This window comes from Brienomyrus brachyistius, chromosome 7, assembly GCF_023856365.1.
Source record: "Brienomyrus brachyistius isolate T26 chromosome 7, BBRACH_0.4, whole genome shotgun sequence".
NCBI lineage: Eukaryota > Metazoa > Chordata > Actinopteri > Osteoglossiformes > Mormyridae > Brienomyrus > Brienomyrus brachyistius.
The window spans coordinates 4596130-4619694 of NC_064539.1; the positions used below are offsets into that span (position 1 = coordinate 4596130).

The window sequence follows — 23565 nt, forward strand, 5'->3', positions numbered from 1 at the left end:
CTGCCCTGGAATTAAAGAAGAAAAAGTCAAGCGTGTTGTTCCTGATTGGAGTGCGGCGAGCCCGTACTTCAATATTATTGGTTTACTTTGCAGCAATCTCTCCCCCTTCTTCTAGGGTAGACCGGTTTTCCCGTTTCAGCCAGCGGTGTATCGCGGAGGCTGTAGTGGGAGGGAGAAAACTTAGCCCCATCTAACCCTGTTAAGCTTAACCGGTAGCAGAAAGGTGGTTAGGGGGTCGCCCTGACGAGATTCAAAGTCTTTTGATCGCGTCGCCGGCTTTCTCTTTTCTTAACCTCTTTTATCCGCTCTTCCAATGTCGGATTTCAAGCTAGGAATTGTTCGACTGGGCCGTGTGGCCGGGAAGGTGAGCTGGAATCCCGGGGCTGCCATGTGCGACGATAAGGGGTGGGGATCCGTGGTACGGTTAGGGAACAAAACCACCCACCCCCATCCACACGCAGTCGCTCGGTTCACAATCGGCTACCGCTTATAAAGAGAAAAAGAGCTGGATCTCAATTAACGGGAGCGAGAGAGCCTTGGCCGCGTGTGATGCGTGGACTATCGGGCGATGGCAGCTCATTTAACGCGTCTGCCAGGGCGAGCCTCGTTAGCTAAGCCAGTTAGCAGTTAAAGGAGCATAAAGACTAACGCAGGCTGGTGCAACGCGGAGGTATAACAAGATAAGATGCGGACAAGCCTTTTAGGTGTTTATACGGTGCGCCAATTGACCGCCGCGCCGTTTTCCACGCCAGCTTCAGCCGGTCGTTGTTTCGAAAGCCGGGCGCCGCTGGTAACGTGACATGCCGGCATGTCGCTGTCAGAGACGCAGACGAGGCGAGAGCGCGGTTCGGCATTAATAATAAACACGACCGGCGAGGCGCAGACTCCAGCAGAATGCGCGTTTCATCGCCGCTTGCACTTAATATTATTTTCTTTTTGCACTGTCTTGTCTTTGCGGCCGTTTCCCAGACGGGAGCTGTTTTGGCGGCCAGTCTGGGTGGCTCTTTAGCCAGGCCACATGAAAAAGACACTAGAGGGCAGTTGTCGAAAAGGTGGAAAACATTTTTAGCCGGCTAGCCCATTACGTGCTAGTTGGGTTTTGTCTTCCATTTTATCCGAATTCACGTCGGACAGCACCTGGTTGTGGATGAGTCCGGGATGCACTGTGGTAAAATGGGACCCGGTACCCGGAGGACGGGCGGTCAGAGGGGGTGTTACTGAATAGCAGTGCCGTGCATTGGGTTCATTTACGCGGATGCTGTGTTACACAGACATCGTTACTTGTAACTTGTAACCTTATTTTAGTATATCAGGAACTGGACAGCAGCAAACACTGTGGGGTCTGTTGTTTTCAATTAAGTCGATTGAGGCCTTTGATGTTAATTTGTTTCATTTGGTATGTAACAGAATATGTACTTGTACTGAAATGGCCTGATGTTTCCGTTGAAGTGTGCAGTTTAATTGTGCGTATTAATACGAGAGATGAGACAGGTTGCTTCTCCAAAAATTCATCCTGAATGTCCAAGTTTCCTGAATCTTCATGAAATTGGGTATTTAGCATGGAAGATATGTGAAGCTGATGTGATTTTATCAAATTGCACATGGGAGGAGTCATGTCTTTGGCTGTCTTTGTTTTACAGACCAAATATACCCTGATAGATGAGCAAGACATACCGCTGGTGGAGAATTATGCCTTTGAGGTAAGATGATATGAAGTCAGTCTAATAACTTGCTGCTCATCGTGAATGGCAGTGAAAATGGCCATGGCGTGTATACGATCCTTTGTGGATTTCACTGTCCAGTGAAATATACTTTCTGAGGTTTAATGACAATTCAGTATAAGATTTGGTGGGTATTAAATGTGCTCCATCTAAGGGGTGTTGATTTTTAATGGTTTTTAGGCACTGAATGTTTCTATGAGCATTTTTTGGTTGCCTGTAACAGGAACCAGGAAGGAGCATATTAGCAGTCAGTACTGGGGGAGTAAGGCTTTCTGTTGTAACAGCCAGTATGGCTTTTTTTTTTATACAGCAGTCTGCGATCTGTCATTGGGCACTGATTTGGAGTCCTTGTGTCATTGGGTACTGATTTGGAGTCCTTGAAGTGCATTGTTACTTATCTGTTTGGAAGGTTGGGTGGACCTCTGGGGAGCCTTCAGTTTTGTTTTTTCTTAGTCATGACCTGTAAACATCCCTTAGGAAATGTGTCGTTTTAATTCCAGGGCCAACCGTTTGCCATCCGTCAGTTTGGCTGTGCCAAGAATTAGCAACAAGTGCCGCTTGTGTGCAAGAACTGGAATTGATTTATTGTTCGCTAACTTGTTGGTCAGTTTCGTACAATTCCCAGTGACTGTTTTTCCATCGTATAAGCTACTCTTCCAGTTAATAGGACCAAAGATTCTTGGGAAATGGAGGATCACATATAGAGATGTTTTAACTGTTTATTAGTAGTTTTGTCTGTCAGGGTCTTTTGCCATTTTCATCTTGGCGAAGAGAAAAGAGGAAAGTAGGGATGAGTTTGAAAAGTAGCACAGATTCAAAAGCGTGTCTGGAACAGTAAGTTGGCGTGCAGTTACGCACGATGTCCATCTATGGCTGGTCATTTAACGTATGCTGGCAAAATTTCATTAAATTGGTTTGTGCCTTCTGTTCTTGGGGTAGTTAGGCACTTCACCCCTGAAAGACAAAATGCTGCTTAGAATTAAGGCAAGATTTTGCTTGAGAGACATGGTCAAAGGATGGCATGGGGGTTAGGTACAAGAGGCTGGCACCTTACAGAGGCCACTTATGTAGAATGGGATTGCAGTTATCTCCTGGAGCCATTATAATTTACCAGTATTGACCCAGTAAATATCAAGTTGCATACAGTACTGTGCAAAAGTCTTAGGCAGTGAAAAGAAATGCTTAAAACTACTTCTCTGGGTAGTAAGTGCACTTTTGCTAAGAACAAGAAACACAATTTGGCATTAGAACAAACACAAATTAACAGTAACACAATAAAAACTTATAACAATCAGTTCTCTTCTCCAAGATGTTAATGATAACGTGTTGGATTGCTAGATGAATACTGCTTTGGATCCCAAACCTCTCCACAGGGGTACCTCAGCCATTCCATGTATTAGTTAAATTTCACCACCAGCTCACTTAATTTAATTAGTTAAAAGATGTCAATAAGATATTGGTTAGCTTTATAAGGTGTGCTAGCGCTTGGGTGGAAAAAAAAAACATATGGGTGTATTAGATGGTTGCTGCAAATACTGGGGTGATTTTAGCAGAAGTTTCGAAATGGATAAGCTAAGCAGAGTTTTACACCAACATAAAGATTGTTTAAACATCATTTTCTTTGACTGCATAAGGCTTTTGCACAGCACTGTAAATATTAGCACAGTGAATCCGTTAAAAGAAAGTTAATATAATAGTCATTAATAAAAAGTGATTTATTATTGTTGAATGAATAAGCACCTTATCACAGTATTTATGTTTTGTGCCCAAATGCTGCCTGTTATAGGTGTATGAAATCCTGGAGAGGCAGTGAGTTGAAATTATTTTGTAGCATTTAGAAGTGCCTTTGTGTAATTAAGGACACCTAGAGTTTTGTAAAATTTCATGCAAACAGAACGTTGAATCTTTTTGCAGTAGGTGGTTTCAAGCCTCGGTCAAACCTTACCTAGTCATATCTGAAGGCCGACTCGTCGAGCCTGAGATCAGTCCTTTGTTTTGTTTATCTAAACAGGAAAAACATGAAGTCCTACTACTGCAAACTTGGATAGAAAAGTAGTATGTTAATGTATCCCAAGTAATTCAAAAACAAATCTTGTAATTATTGACTGAGCACATCATGCTCAATTTTCCAATTGAGCATTTAAATCAAAACACCATGGTTTAAAAATGGGTACTTATGATGATTGGTAAATTAGGCGGTAATTATGGTAGCTTTACAGTATTTAAGGATGTCTGACACTCTGACACTGTCAAGACTGCCTGCATGCCTGGATATGTAAGGCTGAATGCGCTCCACACATTGGCGAATTCTTCAGAAACTATATTGGATCTTCATAGGAAGCCAGACCGCGGCGGTTCTGGTACTCTTCTTATTCATCCTTGAGAAAGGGCCAGTTGGTTACTTTTGATTTCTGGGAAGAGAGTGATGTTTGACTGTGGGTGTGCTCCAGCCCTGTAGACCCTAACTGATGTTCCCCCACTTCCCACCCCCCGACAGGCTCGTATGGAGGTGGATGCAGATGGGAATGGGGCGAAGATCTTTGCTTATGCCTTTGACATCAGCAAAGGGCGCTGGGCAGGGCGGCCGCTCCACGAGCTCCTGTGGTAAGTGTGTCTGTGTGAGATTTAACACTGTCCACGGTTAGTCACTCCTGGACATGCATCAGCAATGCCAAACGGCTCAGCTTTGCTTTTTTTGTATTTTGCTGGGTGGTGGTTGCACTACCCACATTTGACTCAAGGGGGCAGTTTGCATTGAATTATTTTATTTTAAGAGAGCACTACCTTGTAACTGCCTCATGATATAGTTAAGTTCCCATTGTATGAGGCGTGTTAATTGCGTGTGTCAGTGGATTGCTGGCATTTCCGACGCCTGGTGTGCCTAACCCCCGCCCCCCCTTCTTCCAGGGAGAAGCATGTGGGTGGCATTGCACCGAACTTCCAGGTTGTCCACATCAATTCTGTAACCGTGGACAACCGTTTGGACAACCTGTGCCTGGTGCCGGTGGGCGGGAGCCCCAAACCTGAGGAGCTGTCCAGCAAACAGAGGTGCTGAACCCCCCCCCCCCCTTTTTTTTTTTTGGCACAGTTGTATAGCTAATCTCTGATAAACAGATCTTGGTTGGCTGTGAGGGAGCAGGCATTGGGAGTAGGATGGTCCTCTTGAAACTCACTCATGTTTCCTTTGCCCACAGAGAGCAGTCCTTGTACTGGCTGGCTATCCAGCAGGTGCCGGCCGACCCGGTGGAGGAGCAGTACCTGGAGATGAGCCGCACACGCTACTTCAACGCCAACGGGGAGCTGGTGGAGGAGGAGGAGTGCTCCTGTACCTACTACGAGTGTCACTACCCTCCCTGCTCCCTGATCGAGAGGAGGGTGAGCCCCCCGGCATGCTCCCTGTCACACCTGGTCTCCATCTTCATTATAGGTTGTGTCTTTCCAGAGAGTATCCCCCTTTAACAGTGTAAAAGAAAGCTCTGGAATGCAGAATTTCCCCGTCATTGCATCCAGGCTTCGGAGGCATAAGCTTATTCTGTGAGAACAAGCTGTCTGTGATGCTGCAGTTTGGGAATTTCAGGAATTTAAGGAATTATGGGAAATCATACTCCATACAATTCACAATAAATGTACCAAACTGTACCACTTATTACGCTGCATAGAATAAGAAATTCGAAAACTGAAAATTGCATATAACGGTGCTGCCAGTGCCCCCCCCCCCCCCCACCAAAAAAATAAATAAAAAATTTGGTAAATTTAGCCCAAGGACTTCCAGATGCAACTGAGATCCAGACTTAGGGAAGGGGGTCCAGCTTTCAGCTTAAACTATCCCATTTTCTGCTCTTTTCTGTTCTGCATGGGAGGGTGAAAGCTACATGGGGGGGGGGATGTCATGTTGTTTGTTTTTTTCTTTAACCGTCACTCTCCCCGTCCTCCCACAGCTCCGAGAGTTCAACATCTGTGGACGGTGCCAGGTGGCTCGTTACTGCGGCTCCCAGTGCCAGCAGAGGGACTGGCCGGCCCACAAGAAGCAATGCCGTGAGCGGAAGAAGGGCCTGGTGAACGAGTCGGAGCCAGAACGATGATCTATGGACCCAGGATGGGGTTGGGGTTTTGGGGGGGGATGGGCGGTGGGGGGGGGGGGGGGTGGAGAGATGGGTGCGTCTGGGAGGATTGTGGTTGGGGAGGGTGTGAACGGGAATGGGTTGAGAATTGGTGGAATGAAGTGTTGGGGTTGGTGTGAATAGGGAGGGGCTAATTCTGATGAGGCGGAAGACGAAGCAGGTTGGTCGGGGGGATCTCACCATACTTCCAGGACTGACACTCCCCCACTACTAGCTTGACATGTTGGTGGAGGGCTGGAGCATAATGGGCAATGTAGGGTTTTCTTTAGTTTCTTCTTTTTGTTTTCTTTTTAAAAATGGGGAGGCCTAGATCTGCCTGCTGCTATCAATGTGTGTGGGTTGGAGAATGAAGAGGGCCAGCAAGGACACTGCAGAGAAATGGTATTTCCATGGACTGGATGTGAAGCGTGACATTTGTCATCAGCCCCTCTCCACTGCTGCCCCTTTTCACCCACTTACTTTAAAACAAAAAAAAAAAAAACGTGTGCTGGGATTGAGTGCCCCTGTCCCTGCTCTGTGGCTGGCGCAATGAAATATGGACCTCTACACTGTACTGCCCCCTGGTGGACCACTGGTGCACGTGCTCGCACATTCAACTCCCTGTTATGCTCTGAGACTAAAGCACAACAGACTGAGCATCATTTCATTGAAGCGCTATTGGTACGGTTTGTGCTGATACGGCTGACTGAAGGACAAGTGGTCAGCACTGGGAAAATTGTGTATTTTTATTAGTTTTTGTTTTTCTTTTTTGTTATGAGCCTCATAGTGAAAACTTGAGGCTCGTTTGTAATGTGTGTGGGGGGGGGGGTGCATTGCATTGCATTGCAGGGGTGTTCCACTGTATCTCACTGGGGATGCTGTAACCCCTTTGTTCCACCTTGCATTAACTTGTACACTACATGTACTCCTGCACTACCTTGCATATTCGAGGGCTTTCCTAGAGGGGAGAACAAGCTGTTCACCCGCCAAGGCTGATTCCTGAATTGTTAACATGGTTTGCCCATTTACAATTTAATGCCCAGAACAGTGTTACTGGTTGCATTTTCTGTTTCATCATCTGCAGGTCAATAGCTAATTATAAAAAATGGGTATGTAGATTCCGTTACAAGGGAGCCCCCTGTTTTGAAAAATATTTCAAGCAAGTAGTGTTTTTCTGTTCATCTTTATGTGCCACCCCTGCCCCCCCCCCCCCTCAGCAAACATGAGCATGCACAGACAACAGACATGCATGCAGCAAGCATAGCTACATGCAGCAACATGTTAATTCTCGTTTTTATTACTTTTAATTTATCTGGACGGGTTCGAACACTGTGCACTGAATTGTTTTAATTCCCTCGTCCTGATCTTAGTTGCTTAGTGGGAGAGAGGATCTGAGAGGGCTGGAAGATTTGTGTATTAAAGAATTATCTTTAAGAAAATAAACATGAATGGGCAAATGGTTGGGCTGACCATCTCTTCACTGTAAAAATGGAAAAGTTAAAGTTATTGTTAAAATAAAATATTTCAACTGCCATGTTGTGCTTTTGTGGGCTGATTCATTACCAGTTGTTCACGTTTAACGAATTAATTGGAGAGCCGAATGACAAGCATTGCCTAGAAGCTATGAATTCTAATGCTTTCTGGGTAGGATTAAAACTACATAAAGAGACGGGTAACCTCAAACCACGAGAAGTGGACGCCATAGCACTCCACTTCAGTATTACGGAGACTAGCTGATTTTTTTTTAATTAATTTTAAATTCATTGAAACTTCCATAATACACAGGTGCAACTTTCTGCGCAAATGCCAAGAACGTAGCCAAATTTTTGGATTACGTTATAAATGTAAAAATGCCAATAGAGATCTTCCGAAGCCGATTAAACTAATTGTCAGCGTTACATAAACCGGATTCGGTCGTTCAATATGTAAACTAGTGGAATGAATGACCTTTTGTCCCGCGTCGTCATGGTGATCAGAGCGCTGGTACTTTAGACTGGCAGCCGCCGCTGAATCTGATTGGTCGAGGCGGCGAGAGGTTGTCACTAAGTTTTATGAGCATCAGTTTCTGTACCGTGTTGATTCTCTTTCTCCTCACTTTCGTCCCTCTGATAATATATAAAAACTGCCCAAATAAGCGGGAGTAGATAGACTACGTATTTTGCAATTATTTCTGCATATGATTAGCAAATTATATATATTTACTTATAGGCTTCAACGCACGAGCTTCAAGGTTAAGTTATTAAGACTAAATAGGCTTATAGCTTCCGTAACACTAAACATAGTTTTAGCTGAGGTTTTAATAATTTGGCTCTAAATAAGTGTAACATTGTATATATTTGTAGTGCTATATGACCGAGGAAATCTATTAAGACTGACTTTCAGCATGGTAATGTAATTGGGGCGGGCACTGCACCACATTTTTCACCAAATTTAGTGAGATAAAAAAACCCAAAAACTTCAAAACTCCCTTTCTTGTAACACATCCTGGGATCTACTTACATTAATTTAGGTTAGAAGTGTCGGTAAGTGATTTTAATGGCTTCCCGTCTGTTCTCGTTCTGATTAGGTGTTTGTATTATTTGGAAATCGGTGGAATGAGAGGAATTTCATATACAGTGATGGAGCGTTTTCATTGAGCCACGTGACTGCATTTTCCGCACGCCTTCTTTCTGAAGGTACCGTCATCCCCACTTCCGTACCTTCAGTCTGCACGCTGGTGTTACGGTCCGGTGCTTAAGCGCAATAACCTGACGGTGGATGGCGTGCTCTGCCGCAAACGGAACGGCGCCTGGACATGCGCTGGCCGGACTGCTGCGCTCAGAAGTCGTGTTGGAGCTCCTGACTCCTTACAAGGAACAATTGGTGGAAGAACTTGTGCGTGCTCCCAATACGGATGCGTACATCAGGGTGCTGGGAGAGTCACTCCAGATTCAAGGTAAGGTGCAGTGATCAGGATGTGAGGACCTCTAATTCTCAGAAATATTAACACGACAATTAACACGAATAAGTTGAACTGTAAGAATAAGTTAAGTGTAACCTTATTTCTGCAATTCTGAAATGGGAATGTGTGTCCTTATGCTATTTGCATATTAAGCTTTCCATGCTCTGACTGTTAAACACTTTGATAAGTGCAAAGTCATATTAATGAAATATCAATTTTTTAAGTAGGTTTAAACTTAAGTAGGTTTCCCTCACTATCTACCCCCACTATGCTTGCCACATTTAAGGACACTGCAAACGTAAAGCAAAACTAACACATATGCTTGCAGTATCTTTCCATCTGAGAATGAGAATTTATTATTTTCATAATGGTTTGAAGTGTTTTTTTTTAATATGACAATATTGTAAAGTTATATAGCAATATAAAATCACAAAATCTATGATTCATACTTATTGTGTTACTGTGTGCAAACTGGCTCTTAAATTTTGAGAATAACAGTGTTATTGTCCTAAGCTACTATACTGACTCACTCCGGCACGTCATTTTTTTGGCAAAAAAAACAAAAAACAAAACAGCAACCCTGATAAATGGACGTAACTAAATGTTAAACATTGGGGATGATGAGCTGGTTACTACTATGTACACAAATAATAATGGAATCACCCACACATATGATATGCTTTAAGTCACGCACTCGACCCCATGACGGGATCCGACAATGACTGGAATATGCATGAACTGAAACGCCATGTTGTAATTATACTATGTTATTTAGGGGGGGAGGGATGATCATTCAATAGGGGAGGGCGTGTTTATCCATCTCCACAGCAACAGGCTCTAGTCTCTGAACTCCAGACGGTGGGCCGGCTTGCGGCAGCCATCCTGGGAGACTCTTGGCGATGACATTTGTCACCACTGACTATTAGCGCTGCCAATGGAACTTGATTTAAAGTTCACATCTGATGTTTTCGGACTTTACAAGGTTTTGGGATGAAAACCATTTAACCAATTCCTACTAATGGAGTCCAAATGAGTGGTTATGGCACGACAGCAGGTTGGGTAAGGCGGATCTACAAAGTACAACGTACCAGTGACAGTGATTTTGAGTTCTGGTGTGCTGTGCCCAGTTAGTGATGGCGTTGCAATGTGCTTGACAGTGATGCTGGTTTGACCTGTACTTTGTCAGCAGCAGTTAATTGTGGACACATAGTAAACTTCAAAGGCTGTGAATGCTGTGCCTTTACAAAAGTGACGTACAATTGAGAAGGTGAGGTCAGAAAAGCCCCTAGAGGAATTGGGGATTAAGTTCCTCGCTTCAGACGTCCAGCAGAGAAATCATTCTGCCAAGCCTGAGATTCAGCCTGGGACTTTTGGATCACAGACCCGGCTTCCTCAGCCACATACCAACCTCAATCTCAACAGGCCACAGGCTGCTCTCTAACTATCTGAGGATTATTATTTGAATTCTGGTTATCTAGGCTAAGATTAAGATTAAGTACCTTTCTGAACAGTAAAACAGCAGCGGCTTTTCTCAGCTCGAAAGTTACTCTATCTGTTATCTTATCAATATGGTTACACCAGGACTCCAGTTGTATGCATAGACATCATTTAAAAATTGAATTTCTTCTACTTGAGTTTGCTTTTTAAGGAAATTATATAATAATATCTATTAAATCCACAATAAGCTTGGAGCAAGAACAGCATGAAGCAGAGGTATTTAAAAATGTTGTGTTTTTTTTTTGTCAGGAAGTGCAACGCCACTTCTGCCCTCTTGGAGGTGCTGTTGGAAAGAGAGGACATAGTGCAGAAGCTCAAGGAAGGGACTCAGGGGGGCAGCGATGGGCTAGTGGGAGCCTTGGGGAGGCTGCTTATCAAAGACAGCCTGGATACTGTAACAAACGCTGCTGGAGCCATAGTGTGCCACGCCCCCCTGATTATCCACGTGTGCTTCCCCGATTGTACCCAGCTGTGTCTTGTTATTTTGATCTGTCTTGTCTATTTCAGTCCTAGTCTTCCCTGAGTCCTTCGTCCATCATTGATGTTGTCGATGTCAGTACCTGCCAGTTGCTCCCGTTTGTTCTGCCCCGAGAATAAATCCCTGTTTTCCCCGATTTTCGCCTGCTTGCCTGCTCCTTGCCTGCTTGCCTGCCTGTTCGCCTTACCCGCGCTTACCGATCGTGACACATAGCATCTTTGGTAACTCAGCTAAGCACATCACAGAATCAGCTGAAATCAATTAAGTAAAGTCAAACGGGATTTACTGTCAAAATGTTCTGAGGGCAGAAGAAAAAATTATTGGTTCAGGGAGATAACCAATCAGATTGGAGAGGAGGTGGGTCCAAATAAATAGAGAAGACAGGACTAACCAATCAGATGTCTTGGTCCCACCTCATCTAATTGTTTGTACCCACCTCCTCTACAATCTGATTGGTTACCTCTTTGAATCAGTCATTTTTCCATATGCCCTCAGAATATTATTGTGTAAGTAAAACTCCCACGAACAGGAACACAGGGCAACATACAAAGAGAAAGTAGGGGGAGGGTTTGCATAGAACTTCACAGTACTCAAAGCACAAGGCAGTGCAAAACACGAGGGCTGGATTTATATATAAATATAGTGCAGTTGTGTATACTACCAGTCAAAGGTTTGGACACACCTGAAATTTTCAACATAACGACCCTGAGTACAATGTGTGGGTATGTACTAAATATTATCGTGTGAACAAGGAAAGAGACAGAGTGCTGTGACAGATGACCTGTCCCCCACAATCCCCCTGACCTAAACCCTACAGAGCTGGTTTGGGATGCCGAGTAAGAGGAAGATAGCAGACTTATGCACAGAACTTGTGGAAACTCTTTCAGGACTGTTGGAGAAGCATTCCAGGCGGCTACATCTGCATCTGGAAGCTGGTGGAAAGGATGCCAGGCGTCTGCAGTGCTGTCAGTGAGGTAAAGGGGGCTATTTAGAAGGGTCTGAAATCTGAGAAAATTTTGAGACGTATGTTTATCTTGGTTGTTGCAATACTTGATATGTATTGATTCACTGCCTTGAGGCACTTTACTGTACAGAGAATAACATACTTAAAATAGAGACCAATGCATTAAAAGCAGGTGTGTCCAGACTTTTGACTGATACTGTATGTTCAGTGTTGAGGAAATTTCTCACAGAAGTAATACATTACAGGTAGCGGTAGAAAGTTCAGGTCCAGAAAGCATAAATCCAGACCAAGATTTTGTTTCAACAAACCGGTTGAGTATAAAGAGTCATAGTCACAGAGTACTCAGCCGGTTGGTTGAAACAAAACCTTGATTTGTACTTTCTGGACCTGAATTTTCCATCTCTGTTTGGAATGGATTAATTTTGTGAGTAACTTCCCCAACATTGTGTATGTTAATAAACACAGCAGCCTAGATGGGTAGAATAAATTAAATCAATTAAATGCAGCTTAGGTCACTAAACACCATAACGGTGTAAAAGCAGCTGATTTTACAGTCTCTAAAGGTCTTCAACCCAAAAGGTCAGTATTTATTAGCATGGGGGTGTCTCACCGGGACAGGCAGGGAGTGGTGCGGGACGGGAACTGCTGCAGCGGGATGATGGCCTGCTCTGACAGATGCTGCAGGGCTTGACCAGCCTGCTTGGGCAGGGGGAAGAAGGTGGGGTCAACTGCGCAGCTTTGCTCTCCCGTGTGTCCCTGAGCGAGGTCACCTGCCGCACGCCGCTCAGCCTGCCCTCCGCCTGCCCTCCGCCCCCTGCACGCTGGGGAGCCTGGCGGCCTGCCTGGCACAGAGTCACACAGGTGGGTTTGCTGTGCCTCGCCGAAGGCTCACTTTCCCACAATGCCTCTGTGGCCGTGGGATCCCAGTTTGAGAACGCCTCCGAGTGCTGGGAGCCGTTCATTTTCAGCGAAGGACGCAACGTGTACAGAATTAAATACATTTGAAATAACTGTGACAAGATTTGGATGACTGGTGACTTTCTAGATGTTTCCATGTTGATGATACCCAGAATGACCCAGAATTCTTAGTTTTCCCACCTTTCTCACAGGCTTCTGGGAACACTTGGTTCTCGCTTCATCATATGATTCGTGGGAAATATTCAGCTTGTCTAAATATTGGCTCAGATGGCTGACTGTATGTAGCTAGTTATAGCTATCTCACTTAGTAAGATGTAGCGTAACCATGTTGTGGTAGCTTATCCAACTAGTTAGTGTGGCTAAACCCTATGTCTGTGAACACAAAATAAAGCCAGGTTTTACAGAAGATCTTACAAAGCAGCATTAACAAGGCACATGCATGATCTGTGCTGTCAGACACTGCCATGAACGCTGCTGTCGCTCTGGGCCACCTGAGTGGGATGGAGACAGGCAGGGCTCTTTGGACCTGGACCTGGAGTACAGGCTGGTGAGAACCTTTGAGCTCCATAATACGCCTGTGAGATATAGGATTGTAATAACACACTAAGGATAAGTGGCATCATTTAAGTTCTGCAGTAATAGTTGAAGCCTTCAGCTTGAAGTCATTTCTCCCTACGTGATGTAATACTTTAGGATTTCTGAAGGTACGATCCAAACCTGTTTTGCTTGGAGAACTGCCTCACTGATGGACTCTGACTGTGACCTCAGTTTACACCTTGCTTTGACGCAGTGGTTCTCAAACTGCCCTGCTTGTTTTCCTGCTATCCCTGCCCCACACACAAGTCCCAACTGTCTTTGATTGACTGAACACACCTGATCCAGATAATCAGCAGTGTGTAGGGCAGGGATAGCTGGAAGACAAGCAGGGCAGTGGGTCCCGAGGACCGAGTTTGAGAACCACTGCTTTAAAGAAAACTCATATTCTTGAATGTTAGCATGCTGAGGGGGTTGGACATCCAGGTGACCTTTGACCCCTGGTTGGCTCTCTACTACTAGCATGCATTCTTTTTCTTTCTCTCTCTCTCTCCCTCCCTCCCTCCCTGTTTCATGCCCCTCGTTCTTTGGGAAGAAGGCGTTACTTGAAATTAAATGGAATTGAGCTGAGTTTAGTGCTGCCTCTCTGTTTTTTTGCCATGTGACCTCTAGCTGTGTCTTTGTTCAGAGTGTTTAGAGCTCTGTTGCTCCAGTGGACCCGGCGTGGCTCAGCATGTTCCGGTCCGATCACGCCACTGGGTCGGCCGGCCTGCAGGCCCTGCTGTGTGCGGGAAGCGGACCTGCAGCGGCACAGACGGCCTGCTTCGCACTCAGCTGCCTGGCGGCGGAAGAAGCCGGGCACGCTCTGGTGCTCGTGAGCTCCGCCTTCCCCCCCCCTGCTGGACGGCCTGTGCTCCTACCTGCTGGAGGAAGACCTGACGGCGCCTGGTTCGCGGCTGTGTGAGTCAGTCCCCCCGTCTGTCGGTCTGTCTCTCCCTCCACCTGATGGCCTGCATTCTTTCAGCCAGCAGACGTGGACCCTCCACATGGCTCCAAGGTACCACAAAAGATTGCTAAAACCTTTCTGTATATCAGGGGCCCTGAAATGCAAGGGGTTTCTTGGGCTGAAGCTCAGGGGCTTCTGCTAAAAGGGGCCTCAATTAATCATGTTTAATGAAATGATAAAGCACCACCATCATCAGCAACTTTTATTGTTAACCGCCCCCCCCTTCCCAATCGATAACTACACCATTATAGGAAATAGTAGGGGCCTCTCTGACAACTCAAACAGCCCAGGGGCCTCTGACCATTTTAAAGTGTCTCTGCCTTTTACTCTCATCATCAGTCATGTTTGATGTTTAAAGTCGCTTGTTCATTCATTTCTCCAAACATTGTTCTGCAATGACTGTCACAGGGCAGTGGGGGCGCTAGTGTCACAGCCCAGCGGGGTGGTGCGAGTCAGACAGCACGGATTGCTGGAGGACTGGCTGCGGGTGAGATTGGCGTTTATTTTCCTTTCTAGCCCATTCCTCGCTCAGCTGCCTAATGATGTTTATAAGGATTTTGTTACATTACACTGAGCTAATATGCTAAGCATTTAGAGTATTTAAACACTGTCACGTGAATTCAGCAGCATGCATTTGGGATTTATTTTTACAGGGAGTTTTTAAGTGAAAAGGTATTTCAGGTCGTTATAATGGAAAAATCTAATTTCAGTAACACGTGTCATTTAAATATGATATGGAATGTAGTAATCTGAGTTTAGTAAGCAGTGAACTGGACTGCTTTTCTGAGAAAGGAGGGGATAACTGTTTTTTATTCTAACTTTGTCCTTCCTTCAGGCTCTGTGTAGCTCATCATCGCTTGGATGGGAGCTGCAGGAGGAAGTCAGCTCCTGTCTGAGGAAGCTGCAGCGTCTCCCCAAACCGCTTCCGCCAGCAACAAAGCGACTGACATCAGGTTCCTACGTGGTCTCATGGGTAGAGTGCATACCTGAGAGCGGCCTGGAGGTCAGGTATAGGTGAGAAATAGGTGTTAGTTTTCCTGTGTGCCAACTGAGGATTCTTAGAAAACATCTGACTAATCTTTATTTTTCTTTTCAGTCTCCTTGATGAAGACAGGCTGCTGTACCGTGGTACCCAGTGTCACGTGACCCTATCCCTTTCCGCACTCCAGTCCCAATCTACTCTCTCGCTTCGCGTAATCCATTCCACTGCTGACAACGACATCAGCCCTAGCAGCGAGCCTGCTCCATTGCTTGTCGAAAGAGAAGGGGCAGAGCTAAGACCAGGCCAACCGCAGCAGCTGTGTGTCATGGGGTATGACCACAAAGCATGGGTAAGTGAAGCTTCTCTCCAAGTATTTAACTCTATTGCCCCCAGGGGCAAAATAACTTTTTTGGGGGCCCTAGGCTGACATGGGGGAATTGCTGGCTGTAAAATCCACCAATCTGGGAGGGGCAGGGTTGGAGATTGCACTATTCTATTTTCCCTGAGGCAGGATGGAGCCTCTGTTTTGCCAGCCACAGTCCCTGATTTTCTTAGGGCCCTAGGATAGCCTAAGCATGAATTTGCCTCTGGTTGCCCCCCCTTTAACCGTGCCTCTTTGCTCTGTGCCAGGGCTATCGTGGGTGGCCTCACCCCCGACTCCCTGTACCGCCTTGGGGTACATGTGGTGGGGCCTGGGGCTGCGGTGGGGCTAAGCACCTGGGTGGAGGCACACACCTCAGACGGCTGATGGTGACGGTGCTGGGCCGCCACGAGCTGTGGGTCAGCTTGGCCGCACCCTCCCTGCCACTGGGCCGCCTCTTCAACTATGAGCTGTGGCTGAACAGCCGTGTGACCTACCTGGGCCCCGAGCGTGCCCACACCGCCCGCCAGCACCGCCTACACCTGCATGGTGGCCGCCCTCACTTCCGAAGGGCGCTGTCAGAGCCAGCCGGTCACCAAGAGGACAGCCTGCCATGGATACTCGCGCACCCTGGGGTAACATGCTGAGGGCCTTGGCACCAATAAACTGAGGGGAACTGAAACAGATGGTGCCAGTGTCTCTGTTATGCTGCATTGCTATTGGCTTGGATGGGTATTTGAAGGTTGCATAGGCAGACATTCAAAGCTTTATGTCTTTACAGCTTAAGAACAGCAAGTCTGGGGTCGGGTACCGCCTGCAGGGTCTGTGCGTCTGTCTGTCTCTCTAAACAACATTTATTTCTTCTAGCAGACCATTAGTCCAAAGTGATGTACAAGTGAGGATCAGTGAACAGGGTCAGCCTGGAGCAATTGGATGCAGAGCCCAACTGCGATATGCTTACTCTACTGGTGATGGGATTTGAACCCACAACCTGCTGGAGCAGATACCCACTAACCCACTACACACAGCTGTGGTCTGTCCTACAGGTGCCTATATATTCCCTCCTGTGTGCCACACCCACAAGTTCCTGCCTCACCCCAGTCAGCCAAGGATGCCAAGGAGCTCACAAAGGTCAGGGAGGTCATAGAGGTCAGAGGATTGGTCAAAAAGCCACAACCCCCTCATAGTCGTCCACCAGGTGCCCGTCTGACCCTTCACTGCCACAAGCAGACAAAGAGCGACTGAAACAAGCACAGGTATTTACACAACCATCATGTAGTCAGTGACGTTGCAATCAATGTGATCATACTGCAAGGACCTATTAAATGATATTGGAGGCTGTGTCTATTTTATTGTTTTTTTTTGTATAAAAGACACTCACATTATTATAAATTACAATATTATAAAAGGGACAAAAGACAATAGTGAATCCACTAAGACTAACCTTAGACTAACAAACTCATCCCCATGTACAGGTGGTCACCGATTTCCCAAACTGAGAGCAGCCAGACTCTGAGATGCACTTCTGAGACATCAAACACTGAAGTGCAGCTGTTTAGGAGGCAGACAGCTGCATGTGTCAGTTCTAAGGGCTGTTTTTTAATAAATAACAGATCAATTGTAACCCTTCCCTCCACTATAAGTCGCTTTGGATAAGAGCATCAGATATACTGTATGAATATATGTAAAACATAATAGGGGCAAAAGCATTACGGCAAGTCTGAAATTATGCTATGAGATACTTGTAAATTATTTGTTTATGATCTTTTCTTATAGCATGGATTCCATGCTGCTTCAAGCATATACATATTAACATTATAATTAACAGAGCCAGTTAACTGACCTGGCAAGATTTCTGTCACTTTTTTGTAAAAGGCATGTTTCAGGCCAAGGGGCACTAACATAAAACTAAATTTATATGTTTGTGTGTGGTGGTGGGGGGGGAGGTCAGGTTGCTATGGGAACCCTGAGTAGCGGCGATGCTATTGACCTTGGGCGAGATGCCAGAGGGAGGGTCATCATGATCCCAGCAAGCAGAGGTTAGCTCCACAAGCTCCCTGGGCCCCCACAACACCCCTAAGGCAGGGGGGGGACATGCTGGACCTACAGCCACAGACCAATGGGCCCCAAATCTTGGTCTCTGTGCAGAGAGGAACCAAACCTGGAGAAGGTATGACAGGTGACCACAGATAGGGGGAGCTAAAGGGCGTCTCTTCTCTTGCTCCCGAAACATCCAATCAAACCGCGTTCTCAGCAAACCTACTGTAACATTTACATCAAGCAATTGCTAAAAGCAAAAGAAAATGTAGTATGAGGCCAATTAGATGTAAGATGGTTTAGTTAAATTATACATGCAATTCCACAAACGCTTACGTAAGTCAAGTTTTCTGTAAGTTGGATTTAAATTCCAGCAGCATATCAAGACACATTATAAAAAGGACAGATAAGCCAAAAATTATACTAGTAATACATGTAAATTTATTTATGGCTATATGTTGTTTCTTTGTGTTACCGCTTCTGTAAAATACCGATATTTGTTGCATAAGCCCACATTTACTAAAGTCAGTTTTATGTAACGTCACCACTCTGTTATTCTCTTTTTACCCCTGAAACACCACCCCCCCCCTCCAAATTTTCCATCTAACCCAAGGGCTTTTGGTGTTCAGTGATCCAGCAGAAAGATCCAGGGAAAGACAAGGCCTACCACTGATCGCCCAGCGTGTCTGTAAGTGGCTTGGGACTCTCAGCAGACAAGGCAGGCCGGCTCCCACCACCATATGACAGTGTGACTACTGTACTGTTTTTGCCCTTTCTCAGTACTTTGTCAGGAAACCCTTTTGCTTTTACGAGGAGAGACACGCTGGCATTTGACATTTTAAACATCTACATTTCTACACTGTTCTCGCCATGGAAACCAGCGAGGGTGGTGAGGAGGGGCCAGCTTAGAGCCAGACAGCCCCTCTCTGACAGCCTGGACCCGACACAATGAAAGTCACATTCTCAAAGAATGGTAACAGCTCATCATGATGATACTAAAAACGCACTCACACTACACCCAGTGGCACAACTGTCCCCCCTCCCCACCTCTCCAAGCGGGCCTGGACACAGTTCAGTACACTGGGCATAGCAGGGAGCAATCACTCCAGTCAAACTAACTGGACTATTGGGGGTCAAACGTGTTCAGGCACAGTATGGATCATCTAGTATGAGTACACTCTTAATTTCAAATATTCTTCATTGGGTCTATATTAGAAGATCCAAATGTTCCTTCTCAGAACCTTCTAAAGAGGCAGCATGGTGGTTCAGGATATGGATTCACCAATATTTTTGTTTTTGTTTTGTTTGTATTTACTTTAGTAAAATACTCACCTGTATGAATGGATAAAATTAACAGTTAACAGTTAGTATTATCTAAGCCACAGAATAATAAGTGATGCTTTGTATTGTCAGCCTAGTTATTACTTATGGTTATATTAATGCATGTACATATTTTAATCTAAAATTGTTTTAGTAGTGATGGACAAAATCACACTTTATGAACCATTCGCTGTATTTTTTGACACCACTAGGTGGTGATCTTGGCTTAGCTCCATATATCTGCTACATATTTGTTCCTCGGGGGCGGCATGGTGGTGCAGTGGTTAGCACTGTCGCCTCACACCTCTGGGACCCGGGTTCGAGTCTCCGCCTGGGTCACATGTGTGCGGAGTTTGCATGTTCTCCCCGTGTCGTCGTGGGGTTTCCTCCGGGTACTCCGGTTTCCCCCCACAGTCCAAAAACATGCTGAGGCTGATTGGAGTTGCTGAATTGCCCGTAGGTGTGCATGTGTGAGTGAATGGTGTGTGAGTGTGCCCTGCGATGGGCTGGCCCCCCATCCTGGGTTGTTCCCTGCCTTGTGCCCATTGATTCCGGGATAGGCTCCGGACCCCCCCGCGACCCAATAGGATAAGCGGTTTGGAAAATGGATGGATGGATATTTGTTCCTCATCCAAATGTGTGTCGTCCCCCCCTTCCCGTCCTCCCCCCTCTCCCTCAGGGGATCCGGCATAGAGGCTGGAATGAAAGGGGGATACTGTCTTACCAAAGATCGGATGAAAGCGGGCAGGAGGAGGCCGCTGCCAGGACGCTTTGGCTCGTAAGAGAAGGTGGGGAGGAAGGAGTCAAACGTTGTTTCTGCCCCGAGTGACAGGAGCAAAACCTGTAATGGATTCTACTCAACTCGGGAGCAATGAAGACATCCAGTCATCCCTTTTCCACAACTGTTTACTCCAGTTCAGCGTTTCTGCAATTCCAGGAGATCTAGGGTACAATAACTGAGGGCAATTTAAGATCGCCAGTTCATCTAAAACTGCACGTGCTTAGACCAGTGCATGAGATCACAGATGTTGTATATTATGGAGTTAAGTGATTAAGTGTCACTGTATTTGTGCGAACTGTATAAATTACGTCATAACTTCCTATTCATATAGATCTTTTAATAAAAAATTTTCGTTGAAGTGGCATTTTTTTCTATTGGCCCTTCAGTATACTCATGTATTTCAAACCAAAAATTAAATATTGCCGCACCACTGTAAAGTAAGGTAAATCTGCAAGGTAAACATTTTTAAAACTGAAAAACTTGTAACACTCGCTGATTCATGCGTCGCTAATCAGGAAAATAGTCTATTCGGTTTCGTTTCAATCGTGTTTATCGTGTTGTCGAAATGTTATCCTCCGCTCCACAAGAAGCCGCAGTGCTGTTTTTAGACAGGATCCGCACGGTGACTCGGAAGCAGAACGCTGGCCGATATTCTTTGCTGACATCAATGATGACAAATAAATGAATACCAGTAGGTAACGACGATCGTCTTTAGAAGATTCAGGTTTGCGGTGGTTAAGGAGTCCCATCCTCCACTGAAATCTGCCTGAGGAAAGGGATGGTCAATCTCGGGATCTCCAAGGTCGACGATGCGGTGGCTGCAAAACATCCGGTGTGCATTAACATTTAGTACTTCGCTAGTCACTTTTTCCCTAAGTATCTGTAACTGAGGAAAGAATCCATACTTGGCTGAAAAGTATCTTGCTGACAATTCACAACAAGCTGACGGTCGGTTATCTGGTTTAACATTACGTCGTTTTGTTTTCATGTGTTCAGTAAAAATAAGGTTTCAAATTATTGCTGGTTGGCTGATCCCATTAGGGCTGGAAAAAATGCCCAGTTTTCATACCACTGAATTTGCTATTTCTTTGCTTTCTCAGGGTTTGCAGCAGTACGCTGCATGCCAGTCACGTGCGTTCATGACAGGAATGGGGACCTTTATTTTCGGTGAGTGCAGAACCAAAACTAGGACCGGATGCATTTTTTCCACATTCTTCGGCCCTTTGGTCGTGATCATAGTGAGAACAGTGAGTTCGATCTCTCCAGCTTGGCTGCTTTCCCATTGCCCCTGCTGCTGATTGTTTGTCGGCTGCCTTTCTACAGGCACAGCGGGCTTGTTCGTCTTGCAGAAAGCCCTGCAGAGGAGGCTCCCTTACCCGCTTCAGTGGAACCTGCTGCTCTCAGTGGGTGAGAGACCTGTGCTTGAATACCTGCCTCATGGCGAAAATACAACACAAGCCTTACAGTTTTGAATAAAGTTTTCAGGAGGCTTCAATGAAATGGCACTCGTGTTTGATAGTAGGAAGGATCTAGGACGTTCTAACCATTAAGGAGCTTGTTCCTCTGCCTCTTCTTTAGGTTTACTGGAAGGTTGTTTCAAACAGGAGTTTTAGACATTTTAATTAAATGCTTGTATTAAGTATCTCTAAATAAAATGTGTGCGGCTAGTAGGTTTGGGATCTGTGCCCTTGTCTGTAAGGTTATGGGGTTGAATCTCGTAGTTGGCTGAGTAATCAGTCACCATTGGGCCCCTGAGCAAGGCCCTTAACTCACACAGCTCCAGGGATGCTTGCTAACCAGGCTGTCCGGCTCACACTTTCCTCATTTAGGAATGTAATTCTTCCCCCATTCTTTCCCCATCCTTCAGCCATCTTGGCTCCTTGTTCTTACCCACTCTTCTATCATTCCCTGCCCCAGTGGCCGGCTCAGTCTGCAGCTACACAGTGACACGCTGGGAGACCCAGAAGTGCTCGGACCTGTGGATGTATCTGGAAACAGGCAGCTACCCAGACAGGACTCCTGCGAGTAAGTGCCTTTCTCCCCCTGTTATTAGGTACCGGCAGGTAAACGCATTTTCTGGAGGAAAGTGTCAGATTCAGCTTATTTCCCTGTTCAGAAATATCGCATATAAATGCTCTTTTTTGCAAAAATGAAGGATATTTCTGAGTTTTTTTGCCATCCGATGCCTTATTTTTTTCAAAAACTGCATTGAAGTTCTTCATTGAAATACAACGATTTTTCAGCGGTTCAACCAGGTTCATTCTTCAATCTCTCACAGGGGTCTATAACCCCCCACCACATAAAAACTGGGTATTAAAATAAGGCTTGGCAAAAAAGGTGTTTTTCCAGGAGTTTCATAGTAAAATCCCACAATGAACACCGTAGAAATAAAAGTGAGGTCATCACGTCAAGGGGGACCCCAACAACCGTGTCTTGAACTGTTAAAGATAACGACTTGGATTTTTTTGTCTTTGTTTGGTATGTGAATGAAACATTTTGATTTATTTCATCTAACCTGGGCCAGTTCTCAGTTTTTACCTCCCGCTAGCTGCTCACATTCCCAGAATAAGTGCTGTGCTCCTTCAACAGACCATTTTAATTCATTCAGTTGAATTTCATTGCACAGGCGAGGAAGCTCCTTCCACAACAGAACCTGGTCCTAAAACCACGCGGTATGGGGATGTGATGGAATAGCAGAAGATGTACCGCTGTCAGAAACTTGCACACTCAGTCACCATGTCCTGTTATGGATCTTCCTGGTAATCAATTTTTTCTCGAACATCCAAGACCAATTGCTTGTCGAGTGTGGTAGCATGTGCAGTGTTATTGACTGAGATTACATTCAGGGTGTATCTCTGCCCTGTGCCCTCTGCTTCCTGGGTTAAACTCCAAGCTTAGCTGCATTCATGCAATGGTAAGGCAGTTATGAAAACGCACTGCTCTATTTTACCGACAGGTGGTGCTATTTAGTTTACTTTCAGCGTTTTAAAGGGCATGTATGGGAAATCTAGGTGTATGAAGATGTACATGTTGTTTTTTATTGTTAACTAAAAATTGGCTGTATAAATTTCCTGTGTAGAGCAACAATAAAAAAGGCTGTTTCCCTACAAGGAACATTTCACTTTGATAATTATAATCACTGGTGGGTGCCCTCTGTCTGTACTTTTTGTTTGTGCTGGCATTTATCATTTAAGCAAACTAGCTGCTAAATAAGTGTGAGTAATATCCATCCATCCATTTTCCAAACCACTTATCCTACTGGGTCGCGGGGGGTCCGGAGCCTATCCCGGAAGCAATGGGCACGAGGCAGGGAACAACCCAGGATGGGGGGTCAGCCCATCGCAGGGCTGTGAGTAATATGTACATTTATATTAAAATGAATTGATTTAAGGATCATGCTGTATCGGTATGGGTTTGCTTTATGAGATGTAAGGGAATTATTAAACTATAAAGCTACGAAATTTATTTTTCAGAGAAATCAGTAAATATAAAATGTTGGTAAGTGTATATGGGGCGCTGAAGTGTAATTCTTGCAGTTTTTGTTATAAAAATATATTAATAAAAACATTTGAATAAAACTTTATAACATGTTCTTCCAATTTTTTTTTATCGTTGGAACAACCTTTGCATGGTAAGTGATTGCAGATAAACATGTTGCTCTAATGACATTAAGCAGGAGGGTGGTGCAGAAGAGGTTATTTACTGAGAGAAATGCTGTGTCATTTGATTTGCTTAAATCCTCATCCAGGAAAATGCAGTAGCTGTTAGCCAAGTCAAATATTAAGTGCCTGATTCTGTATTATTTATCAGTATCAGTATTTAATAAAGTAGGAATTACCTTGGAAAGCCATAGCGGTTCACATATGGAGGGTTGTCTTTCATTTTCACTGGGGCTTGGAACAGAGTCAGTGTGGTTGTTTATTAG

The 23565-nt window shown here is 45.2% G+C and overlaps 3 protein-coding genes across 3 annotated transcripts; all 3 read left to right on the forward strand.

Annotated features, from left to right (window-relative positions):
- The first annotated feature begins 1 nt into the window (after position 1).
- On the forward strand, positions 2–5834 carry zmynd19 (zinc finger, MYND-type containing 19). Its single transcript, XM_049021112.1, has 6 exons — positions 2–364; positions 1641–1700; positions 4219–4325; positions 4629–4769; positions 4916–5096; positions 5660–5834. The coding sequence occupies exons 1-6, from the start codon at positions 314–316 to the stop codon at positions 5801–5803; spliced, it is 684 nt and encodes a 227-aa protein (XP_048877069.1). The 5' UTR covers positions 2–313; the 3' UTR covers positions 5804–5834.
- Positions 5835–12495: 6661 nt separating this feature from the next.
- Positions 12496–16658, forward strand: LOC125746139 (uncharacterized). The gene is made up of 8 exons (XM_049019810.1): positions 12496–12562; positions 13076–13166; positions 13842–14113; positions 14568–14646; positions 14995–15173; positions 15256–15490; positions 15772–16137; positions 16370–16658. Exons 3-8 carry the CDS (start codon positions 13887–13889, stop codon positions 16388–16390), a joined length of 1107 nt encoding a protein of 368 aa, XP_048875767.1. The 5' UTR covers positions 12496–12562; positions 13076–13166; positions 13842–13886; the 3' UTR covers positions 16391–16658.
- Positions 16659–20272: 3614 nt separating this feature from the next.
- tmem141 (transmembrane protein 141) lies at positions 20273–23216 on the forward strand. The gene is made up of 5 exons (XM_049019812.1): positions 20273–20472; positions 20741–20807; positions 20964–21047; positions 21558–21665; positions 22267–23216. Exons 1-5 carry the CDS (start codon positions 20419–20421, stop codon positions 22332–22334), a joined length of 381 nt encoding a protein of 126 aa, XP_048875769.1. The 5' UTR covers positions 20273–20418; the 3' UTR covers positions 22335–23216.
- Positions 23217–23565: the final 349 nt, after the last annotated feature.

Coding starts and splice junctions, on each gene's coding strand:
- zmynd19 (XM_049021112.1), top strand. CDS start 314: ATGTCGGATTTCAAGCTAGGAATTGTTCGACTGGGCCGTGTGGCCGGG. Junction 4,770..4,915: donor GAGCTGTCCAGCAAACAGAG/GTGCTGAACCCC, acceptor CTTTGCCCACAG/AGAGCAGTCCTTGTACTGGC. Junction 5,097..5,659: donor GCTCCCTGATCGAGAGGAGG/GTGAGCCCCCCG, acceptor GTCCTCCCACAG/CTCCGAGAGTTCAACATCTG.
- tmem141 (XM_049019812.1), top strand. CDS start 20,419: ATGGTCAATCTCGGGATCTCCAAGGTCGACGATGCGGTGGCTGCAAAA. Junction 20,808..20,963: donor AATGGGGACCTTTATTTTCG/GTGAGTGCAGAA, acceptor GCCTTTCTACAG/GCACAGCGGGCTTGTTCGTC. Junction 21,666..22,266: donor CCCAGACAGGACTCCTGCGA/GTAAGTGCCTTT, acceptor TTCATTGCACAG/GCGAGGAAGCTCCTTCCACA.
- LOC125746139 (XM_049019810.1), top strand. CDS start 13,887: ATGTTCCGGTCCGATCACGCCACTGGGTCGGCCGGCCTGCAGGCCCTG. Junction 14,647..14,994: donor TGCTGGAGGACTGGCTGCGG/GTGAGATTGGCG, acceptor TCCTTCCTTCAG/GCTCTGTGTAGCTCATCATC. Junction 15,174..15,255: donor GGCCTGGAGGTCAGGTATAG/GTGAGAAATAGG, acceptor TTTTCTTTTCAG/TCTCCTTGATGAAGACAGGC.